This window comes from Rana temporaria, chromosome 12 (genome assembly GCF_905171775.1).
Source record: "Rana temporaria chromosome 12, aRanTem1.1, whole genome shotgun sequence".
Taxonomy (NCBI): domain Eukaryota; kingdom Metazoa; phylum Chordata; class Amphibia; order Anura; family Ranidae; genus Rana; species Rana temporaria.
The window spans coordinates 128,740,976-128,752,329 of NC_053500.1; the positions used below are offsets into that span (position 1 = coordinate 128,740,976).

At 47.8% G+C, this 11,354-nt stretch overlaps 1 protein-coding gene across 2 annotated transcripts in view; it reads right to left on the reverse strand.

The window, feature by feature from the left end:
* Positions 1-11,354, reverse strand: part of LOC120918834 (protein MTSS 2-like) — a 172,878-nt gene that overhangs the window by 95,514 nt on the left and 66,010 nt on the right. For both annotated transcript variants that reach the window (XM_040330670.1, XM_040330671.1), the window contains exon 3: positions 812-885. In XM_040330670.1, the coding sequence (XP_040186604.1) occupies positions 812-885 (74 nt within the window). The remainder of the gene's footprint in view (positions 1-811; positions 886-11,354) is intronic.

An 11,354-nucleotide genomic window follows, 5' to 3' on the forward strand; every position in this document is an offset into this window, starting at 1 on the left:
CGTCACTGGCGTCAGCGAGAGGCACAGTGCCCCCGTCACTGGCGTCAGCGAGAGGCACAGTGCCCCCGTCACTGGCGTCAGCGAGAGGCACAGTGCCCCCGTCACTGGCGTCAGCGAGAGGCACAGTGCCCCCGTCACTGGCGTCAGCGAGAGGCACAGTGCCCCCGTCACTGGCGTCAGCGAGAGGCACAGTGCCCCCGTCACTGGCGTCAGCGAGAGGCACAGTGCCCCCGTCACTGGCGTCAGCCAGAGGCACAGTGCCCCCGCGTCACTGGCGTCAGCGAGAGGCACAGTGCCCCCGTCACTGGCGTCAGCGAGAGGCAGGAAGTATGGCCCACTGCTGCTGATAGTGAGGGGAAATAATGCCCCACGGGCCAGATAAATGCAAGCAGAGGGCCCTATCCAGCTCATGGGCCGCAGTCTGGAGACCACTGTTTTAATGCATTTGTGTAAAACGTGCGCATGCGTGCCAAAAGCATTGCTTTATATCAGAGTATATGCATGTTCAGCCAGTTGCTTCTATAGCCAGCAGTGTGCTCTACCTGCTGCTTAGAGAATTTTATGCTAGAGCATTTTTATAAGCAGCTCACCGCCTGTGTGCAAGAGGCCCTAAAGCCATTCAATCAGCATGACATCCAGGAACATTCAGAAGGAGGGGGTCAGACAGGGCAGCCTCCAAACTTTTTTTAAAACAAGTGCCTTTGAATAAAAACCAATATGTGCACATGCTTAAGCTTGCAGACAATTCATATTTTTATGGAAAGATGTCAAAGCAATCAAAAAAAATAAGGTAGAAACCAAAGATAATTACCTCTGGTGTTAATGGCCATATCCGCTATTTTCTGAAAGGCATCCAGAAATGATCCAGTTACGATTGTCATTGTTCTGAGAAAAGAAAAAAAAGAAAAAGTTAATTAGTGTACGTTACAAAGCACAAATTCAATAGAAAATCGACGGGTTCTAGAAGCCAAATCAGGCCAAGTAGAAACATGCTGGCGAGGAAACGGATATTGCTTCATTTTCCAGGGAGACACAACAGAAAAACACAGCTGGCATAGGGCCACCTGGCTAAACAGGCAGGATTGCTAAATGTGGTGTAGCCATACAATGTACATCCACACTTTAATCACTGAAGGCAAACAGTTAAAAAATAATTTATATATATATATATATATATATATATATATATAAAAATAATGTTATGGGCCAGTTTTTTTTACCAATGTATCATTTCTAGCAAATAAAACCACCACATCAAAAACACACACGCATACTAGTAAAGTACTAGGGGTTAGCTAAAGAAAGAGCGCAGAGAAGAATACCATGGTTCCATGTCTGCCAACTCAAGCAGTTGACCTCCAACATCTATGCAAACCCCAAGCTCTAGGCTTGCTCTTATCAATACAAACCCTAAAGCTCTAGGCTTGTTGCTGTTATCAATGTCAAACTTAAAGTTCTAGTCTTACTGCGGTACTTATGCAAACCCTGTATTCTAAGCTCGTTGTCAACCTAGGGAACCCCTAAGCTCTAGGCTCGCCGAGTTATGTATGGTCACACCTATAGATTTAGACTTATTGTGGCTAGGTTCTAGGCATGCTGCGGTACCTATGTAAACCAAAATGCTATTGGCTTGCTCTGATGCCAACCCCAAGCTCTTGGCTTGCTCTGGTACCAATGTCAACACTAAGCTCTTAGCCCTCTCTAGTACCGATGCCAACCCTAAGATCTCGGCTTTCTTCGGTATCAAAGCAAACCCTAAGCTCTTGGCTTGCTCTGATACCGAAGCCAACACTAGGTTCTTGGCTTGCTCCAGTACTGATGCCAACCCTAAGCTCTTGGCTTTCTCCAGTACTGATGTAAACCCTTAGCTCTTGGCTTGCTCCGATACCAACCCTAGGCTCTTGGTTTGCTCCAGTACTGATGCCAACCCTAAGCTCTTGGCTTGCTCCAGTACTGATGCCAACTCTAAGCTCTTGGCTTTCTCCAGTACTGATGTAAACCCTTAGCTCTTGGCTTGCTCTGATACCAACCCTAGGCTCTTGGTTTGCTCCAGTACTGATGCCAACCCTAAGCTCTGGGCTTGCTCCAGTACTGATGTAAACCCTTAGCTCTTGTCTTGCTCCAATACCAACGCTAGGCTCTTGGTTTGCTCCGATACCAATGCCAACCCTAGGCTCTTGGCTTGCTCCAGTACTGATGTAAACCGTAAGCTCTTGGCTTGCTCCGATACCAACCCTAGGTTTCTGGTTTGCTCCAATGCCAACCCTAAGCTCTTGGATTGCTCCAGTACTGATGTAAAACCGTAAGCTCTTGGCTTGCTCCGATACCAACCCTAGGTTTCTGGTTTGCTCCAATGCCAACCCTAAGCTCTTGGCTTGCTCCAGTACTGATGTAAAACCGTAAGCTCTTGGCTTGCTCCGATACCAACCCTAAGCTCTTGGCTTGCTCCAGTACTGATGTAAACCCTAAACTCTTGCCATCTTCTCAGGGAGGGAGGGCCCAACTGGGGAAGCTAGCCCCCTGTGGTATGGCAAGCACCTAAAAGGCATGGTTAGGAGACCAGAAGAGGAAGGAAGATAAAAAGCAGAGGAAGGCAAACTGATCATGGAAAGGTGAGAAAGAAGAACGAGGACTCCTCGGACTCGGAAGCACTACAGGTGTCGGTCATAGGCGGTTCCGAACAAACCGGGATAAGCATGGGAAATGCACTTTTAGTATTACTTTAACTACAGATTCAAGAAAGAGTGCATTAGTAGGGTTTTTGGGCCAAAATTATTAATACACACACATAAAATAGCTAAAATAGAAGAAGGCTTTTTGCGAACAGCATTCATATCTTCAGGACAGACTCTTGGAAAAAAAAAAAAAAAAAAACATGTCTGGTCTTTCTCCGTTCTGGAAATCCTAAGAGTCAGTGACAGGCTAGTTGATTTTGTTCTTAGATTAGTCAAAATAACTGCAAAGCTCAATGACAACACTGTGTTGCTATGGAACCTCCATATACCTAGAGATAAACTGTTGCTGATGATAAATCTTGAGTCACCTAACCACTGAACTGTTTCTTTAGAAGACAAACTACACTTTCCTTTAAGAACACTCCCCACTTGAAGATGACCAAACCTTTCACATTAGAGCTAAAAGAATGGTCCCATTCAAGTCTATGGTGGGTTAGGTTCACACAAGCATACAGTATATCATGCAGGGCTGTTCGCCTGCCTGAAATGCAGTTTTTGTAACGGATGACTTTTAATAAACATAAAAATGACTGGAACTCCTTAAAATGTTGGATTTTCCTCACTTTTAGACTTGGTGTCAGTGGTGCCCAAAAGGGAAACAAGGCCACTCCACCCACAGGTGTTAATTTTGTTGATTAAAAAATGTGTCATTATTTTCATCTGCGGCATATTTCCAGTGACCAAAATGAAAAGTACCCCACATTTTTGTCAATTGACAAAAATTATGAAAATCAATTCCATTTTCGTCAACCAACGAAACTTTGAGAGAGGGACTATTACCCCTGTGGACTTTCGGTTTCCTTGGAGCTCCTAATCAGACCGCCCAGAGCACTGCGAGTATGTACACTATAGGCATCCTCTCAGACCACCGTCAAGAGCACTGTGCAGCATTACAGGCCTCCTCAGACCACTGTACAGTGCACTGTGCAGCATTACAGGCCACCTCAGACAACCGTCCAGAGCACTGTGCAGCATTACAGGCCCCCTCAGACCACCATCCAGAGCACTGTGCAGCATTACAGGCCTCCTCAGGCCACCGTCCAGAGCACTGTGCAGCATTACAGGCCACCTCAGACCACCACCAGAGCACTGTGCAACATTACAGGCCTCCTCAGACCACCACCAGAGCACTGTGCAGCATTACAGGCCTCCTCAGACCACTGTGCAACATTACAGGCCTCCTCAGACCACCACCAGAGCACTGTGCAGCATTACAGGCCTCCTCATACCACCGTCCAGAGCACTGTGCAGCATTACAGGCCTCCTCAGACCACCGTCCAGAGCACTGTGCAGCATTACAGGCCTCCTCAGACCACCATCCAGAGCACTGTGCAGCATTACAGGCCTCCTCAGACCACCATCCAGATCACTGTGCAGCATTACAGGCCACCTCAGACCACCACCAGAGCACTGTGCAGCATTACAGGCCTCCTCAGACCACTGTGCAACATTACAGACCACCACCAGAGCACTGTGGAGCATTACAGGCCTCCTCAGACCACTGTGCAACATTACAGGCCTCCTCAGACCACTGTGCAACATTACAGGCCTCCTCAGACCACTGTGCAACATTACAGGCCTCCTCAGACCACTGTGCAACATTACAGGCCTCCTCAGACCACTGTGCAACATTACAGGCCTCCTCAGACCACTGTGCAACATTACAGGCCTCCTCAGACCACTGTGCAACATTACAGGCCTCCTCAGACCACTGTGCAACATTACAGGCCTCCTCAGACCACTGTGCAACATTACAGGCCTCCTCAGACCACTGTGCAACATTACAGGCCTCCTCAGACCACTGTGCAACATTACAGGCCTCCTCAGACCACCGTCCAGAGCACTGTGCAACATTACAGGCCTCCTCAGACCACTGTGCAACATTACAGGCCTCCTCAGACCACCGTCCAGAGCACTGTGCAGCATTACAGGCCTCTCAGACCACTGTCCAGAGCACTGTGCAGCATCATTACAGGCCTCCTCAGACCACTGTGCATTATAGGCCTCCTCAGACTACCATCAAGAGCATCTGTGTAGTTTGTTCAAACCTTAATACCATAAATAATTTTTTTTTACTTCGGGGATATTTAATGAGTTTGGAAATTCTAGAGAAATGGTTAAATAATGCTTTACAATTTTAACTAAACCCATTTGATTGAACTTGACTCTAGTATGATTAAAACAAATTGCAGATGACTAAAATGCCACAAAAGTGGCATTTTAGTCAAAAAGAAAATTTGACGCCACTGTCCACCCAGAAGGGACACAAACAGCAATACAAACCAGACAGGGGTTCTAACCTCTCACCACTATCAAAAAACGAAAAATAGTCAATTTAGGACCCATTCACACCACATCCATAGAGTTGCGTCTCTGCCTGGAATCAATTTCTTCTAAAAGGACCAAGCGCGGCTTTGATGTGCGTTGGGTGAATACAGAACACGCAGCAAGGAAAAAGCTGCAAAATGCTCCAAGACATGTCACTGTGTGCTAAACAAAATAAAATATATTTTGGGGAAAAAAAAAAAAAAAAAAAACAAACATACGCCAACCCAACGCATTATAAAAAAATCTTATGTCAGCTCAAGTGCTTTACAACACTTGCGTCACAAGACGAATTCTCTTTACATACAGATTACAGATTACCATCTGTTTTATTTTCGGGTTCTTTGCATTAAATGTTTACTTTAACCAGTGCAAAGTCTGCAATGATAGGAAACCGGCTCCCTTGACAGTGTCTGGTGTTCATCCAGCCTCCCCGCCGTCATACAGGACGGCTGCTTTCACCGCATGTTACCTGCATCTGGCTTGTCTGCAGACACACCAATCGGTTCAAATAATAAAGTCAATGATGTCCATCGCCCTGCGCTCATGGCAACGCAAATTCATCAATTCAGAGAAAATCGGACCATTGACGGCCTGCTGATCGCTGCACCTAGGAGTTCAGTGATGTGTTATAGTTGGGTAATCCGGGCAGCCATCCAAAGAGCAGACCTTTCCCTTTAAAGTAAGCATGTCATGAAACAGGTGCAGAGGGTCCCTGGGTGTCAAAAAAGCAGAGGTAGACTCAGCTCCCCAAGCTCGGAGGAACGTGCGTGCACGCATAGGTTACTGGTCAGACTAGACAACGGCGTGTGTATGCGCGTGCCCCAGGTGCGTGCCAAGCACTGCTTGGCGCCAATAGGCATTTAAAAAGGACAGCAGCTGCGCAGTGCTGTTTGATCTGCAGCTCCTGTGTCTGGTAAACCTGTATCTGCCAGCTGACCACCTGTACCGACCCGGCTCTGTGTACTTAGCCATTATTGCCAATCCTGACCTTGCTTATACCTCTTGCTTGATATCCTGTTGCCGACCACTGCCCGTTTATCTGACCCTGCTCCAGCCTGCTGCATCACCTGCAGAATAGTGTAATGATTCTGTTAAAAAACTAGTAAATACCTATTAAATTCCTTCATCTATATCACCTCCGGCATTCTAGTTTCTGTTCTCTCATTCACTTCCTGGTTTGCGGCGCTCGTTCATGTAAGAACTACATTTCCCAGTATGAATTGCGGCACGCCCAGTAATTCACACCTCCTTGAGGTCTCCAACACGTAGAGAGCGTCCTGCCGCACAAATGTAGTTCCCAGGAGGGGGCGAGCAGGTCACTGACCACCGCAGTAAAGCCTCCCTTCACGGTGGTGAGTAAAATCAGACAAGCAGGAAGTGAACAGAACAGAGAAGAAATGGAGCAATTTCTGAGCAAAAACAAACAATGAGGAAGTGAAAAGAGAAATGTCTGCAGGTAAAGGATGCTGATTATGAAAACATGTTTTTCCCTTTACAACCCCTTTAAATCTATTGAAGTATGCACCCTCAACTCAAAAAAGTACCTTTTTTTGAGCTCTCCAAATTTTTTGGCTGCTGTGAGGGTGGCAACGTTCGTTCTCCATGATCCCGCTGTATATAGGAATGTAGCCACCTTCTCTTGCTCACTCTTGATATAAATTACGGGATGTGCAACACGTATAGAACATGTCACATGGCTGCAACCAACGTGTACTGCCCATTCCAAACAGACCGAAGTGAGGTGGAAAGGGAGCCGTTTGATGGCTCAGTGAGGACGTAAAGGAGGTAAAAAATAAATAAGAAGGAAAGATAACAGGGCCATTATGCAGCAGATGTGCAAGGACTTTTATTTTGGAGAATAAGGATATAGTTTAGTGTCACTTTAAGACCTGAAGCCTGAATGAGGTCCATATGTCAAATGCCAGCATGCGAACAAAGTGCAATCCAACATAAATTAAAAATGTAAGAAATACTCAGAGTTTTGAAGTACATGGGATGCTTTAATAAAGTGAAGTACATACAGTAAGTGCAAACAGATGATATCCTGCAAGGTCTCTGATCGCTTTTCCATCTCTAAATGAATCCCAGTCAAGATGCTGAAGGCTGCAGGCTGTCATGGGATTCCTGTTTTGGCGGACGGTGAATGACTTTCCGCCTGACCCACTTAAAGCCAAAGGAGTTCCACCCATTTAAAAGTCAGCAGCTACAAAAAGTGTAGCTTCTGACTTTTAATAATCAGACACTCACCTGTCCCACGGTCCATCGATGCAGGGCGCACAAAGCCCCGGTCCTCTTCCTCTCCGCGGCGCTGGCATGGTTACTGTGGGCATCCGGCTGTTACTTCACAGCTGGGCGCACGATCGTGTTGGGCCGCGCCAGCCGGTAATTGAGGCAGCGGCTTTGCAGCCTTCTGCAGGCCTATGCGTTTTCTAGTTCCAGTCTAGCTAATTGTAGTTGCAATTGCGACCTGGCGCCTGGATTTCGTCAAACCCTGCAGTACTGCATACACCAGCGCCCCTGCACTTCTAGCCACATACAGTACTGCATACACCAGCGCCCCCACACCTCTGGCCACACACAGTACTGCATACACCAGCGCCCCCGCACCTCTGGCCACATACAGTACTGCATACACCAGCGCCCCCACACCTCTGGCCACATACAGTACTGCATACACCAGCGCCCCCGCACCTCTGGCCACATACAGCACTGCATACACCAGCTCCCCCGCACCTCTGGCCACACACAGTACTGCATACACCTGCGCCCCCGCACCTCTAGCCGCATACAGTACTGCATACACCAGCACCCTCGCACCTCTAGCCGCATACAGTACTGCATACACCAGCGCCCCCGCACCTCTAGCCACATACAGTACTGCATACACCAGCACCCTCGCACCTCTAGCCACATACAGTACTGCATACACCAGCGCCCCCGCACCTCTGGCCACATACAGTACTGCAAACACCAGCGCCCCCGCACCTCTGGCCACATACAGTACTGCATACACCGGCGTCCCCGCACCTCTAGCCACATACAGTACAGCATACACCAGCGTCCCCGCACCTCTAGCCACATACAGTACTGCATACACCAGCGCCCCCGCACCTCTGGCCACATACAGTACTGCATACACCAGTGGTGGTGGAACGAATCATCTGAGTTTCCGTTATTTCTAATGGGGAAACTCGCTTTGATATATACAAGTGCTTTGGATTAGAAGCAAGCTTCTGGAACCAATTATCCCCCTAATCCAAAGTATTATTGTATATGCAAATTTAACGCAGGTGCATTGGGTCACAATCAAAATAAATGACACTGGGGCCCACCAACGCATTTAATGTGAGCTGCCGCAATGGTCTGGTGTTAAAGGGCTCCGAGTTTGAAAAAATCTGTATTCGCATTCTACATTTTTTTCCTACATTCCACCAGCAGTAAAAAAAAAAAAAACACGTGTAGCGCGACAGAAAAAATTATAACATACTAGAATAAATAACTGTATCACAATGAAGAGTACAAGTATTTATTACGAGTCTTAAAAGAGCTATTTTTACGTTGGTAAATCACAGCGTGATATTACTTCCTCTGGAAGGTTGCCATTTTTTTTTCAAGGCGAACAAGATGGAGCCAAACAAAAACCATAATGCCAGTGCGACAGGAATTCCCTGCCTTTCACTGGCTCACCACAAGCTCAATTATGAAGCTAAATCATACATCAGTGGGGAAAATGACTGCAAATAGCACGTTTCACATACATGGAATGCCTGTGTCAGGGCAAATGTAGAACAGGAGACATCTTCCTACATAGATTTCCTCCTCTGAGATCATCTTTGAAATGCACAATTGTTTTGTACGGTTCTGGACGGCAAGCGTCCGCACAGGAGGGAGGCGTAGTGGCCATGCTGTGGTTTGTATGAGCAGAATGAAAACTACGGGAGTCCACAGTTACCTACTATCAGCAAAGAAACAGATGAACTCATATAGGCTGCTGAAGTAATAAAACTTTCTGTAGAACTTGAGACTCATACTTAATGGTTGTGAACACTTCCATATACCCAGTGAAGTGACGGGCCTCAGGAGATAAAACAAACCCTCCTAAATTAGTTGCATCTGTTTATCTGCAGTTTTCTCTTCTCTACATCCTCTCAAAGGGTTTGTCTGAGCGTTCAGAAAAAAGGGGGCGGAGAGCTGAAATTAAACACTCTGGAGAACTCAGAGCTGACCTGAGGGATAGGAAGGGGAGGAGAGGGATGGGAAGTAGAGGGGAGGGAGGGATGGGAAGTAGAGGGGAGGGAGGGATATGAAGTAGAGGGGAGGGAGGGATATGAAGTAGAGGGGAGGGAGGGATATGAAGTAGAGGGGAGGGAGGGATATGAAGTAGAGGGGAGGGAGGGATATGAAGTAGAGGGGAGGGAGGGATATGAAGTAGAGGGGAGGAAGGGATGGGAAGTAGAAGGGGAGGAGAGGGATGGGAAGTAGAAGGGGGAGAGGGATGGGAAGTAGAAGGGGGAGAGGGATGGGAAGTAGAAGGGGGAGAGTGATGGGAAGTAGAAGGGGGAGAGGGATGGGAAGTAGAAGGGGGAGAGGGATGGGAAGTAGAAGGGGGAGAGGGATGGGAAGTAGAAGGGGGAGAGGGGTGGGAAGTAGAAGTGGGAGAGGGATGAAGTAGAAGGGGGAGAGGGATGAAGTAGAAGGGGGAGAGGGATGAAGTAGAAGGGGGAGAGGGATGAAGTAGAGGGGAGGGGTATGAAATAGAGGGGAGGAGAGGGAAGGGGAGGGATATGAAGTAGAGGGGAGGAGAGGGAAGGGAAGGGATATGAAGTAGAGGGGAGGAGAGGGAAGGGGAGGGATATGAAGTAGAGGGGAGGAGAGGGAAGGGGAGGGATATGAAGTAGAGGGGAGGGGAGGGATATGAAGTAGAGGAGAGGGAAGGGGAGGGATATGAAGGAGAGGGGAGGTATATGAAGTAGAGGGGAGGGATATGAAGTAGAGGGGAGGGATATGAAGATATGAAGTAGAGGGGAGGGGAGGGATATGAAGTAGAGGGGAGGGATATGAAGTAGAGGGGAGGCATATGAAGTAGAGGGGAGGGATGGGAAGTAGAGTAGAGGGGGGGGGGAGGGATATGAAGTAGAGGGGAGGCATATGAAGTAGAGGGGAGGGATGGGAAGTAGAGTAGAGGGGGGGGGAGGGATATGAAGTAGAGGGGAGGCATATGAAGTAGATTAGAGGGGAGAGGAGGGGATGGATATGAAGTATTTGCTAGACCTCTCCGCAGCATTCGACACTGTCGACTATGATATACTGTTGGACAGATTAAAAAATCTTTTTGGTCTTAACGGGGTGGTCCTGAGCTGGATACGCTCGTTTCTCCATGAGAGAACACAATGTGTCAAGATGGGAACACACCGGTCTACCCCAAGACCTTTGACTTGCGGAGTTCCACAGGGGAGTGCTCTATCGCCACTCCTCTTTAACTGCTATGTTCGTCCTCTTGCTGACATCATCCAGAACAATAACTTGGAGTGCCAGCTTTATGCCGATGACACACAAATTCTGGTTGATTCAGCAAGAGGACCTCAGCAGCCAGTTCAGTTGGCGAAATGCCTGGTAGAAATACAGGACTGGATGGCTGGCAATAGGCTTGGACTGAACGCAGCTAAAACTGAAGTTCTATTAATTGGTCCTACTAGCCCCCTATTGCTGACTGCTTGGCCTCTGTCTTTCGGACCCACACCCATTCCAGCCAAGCAGGTAAAAAACCTAGGAGTCATAATTGATGACACCCTCTCGTTTGTGCCCCACTTTAGAAACATCCTGCGGAATGCCAATTACCATCTAAGGCTCCTCAGAAAAGTAAAACATCTATTCACGCAAAATAACAGGTCACTACTTGCCCAGGCTTTTATCCATTCCCGGTTAGACGGGGCAAACATATTCCTATTGGGTGCCCCGCAGAAATGGGCCCATAAGCTCCAGGTGGTTCAGAACCACACTGCTCGCTTTGTACTCGGTCTAGCGAGACGAGACCATATTAGCCTGGCCAGGAGATCACTTCATTGGCTCCCTATCGAGCAGAGAGTGATCTTTAAAACGCTCTGTATCTTCTTTCGTGCATACTGGGGACAGGGTCCCAAGTACTTACACAGCTTGGCGGTGCACTATGAACCCTCGCGCCTATTAAGATCCAAGACCCAACATTTAGCCACAGTTATTCCATCTAAACTTTCTTCCATGGGAGGCAAACGACTCCAGAGTAGGGGTGCCATGCTGTGGAATGCCCTCTCC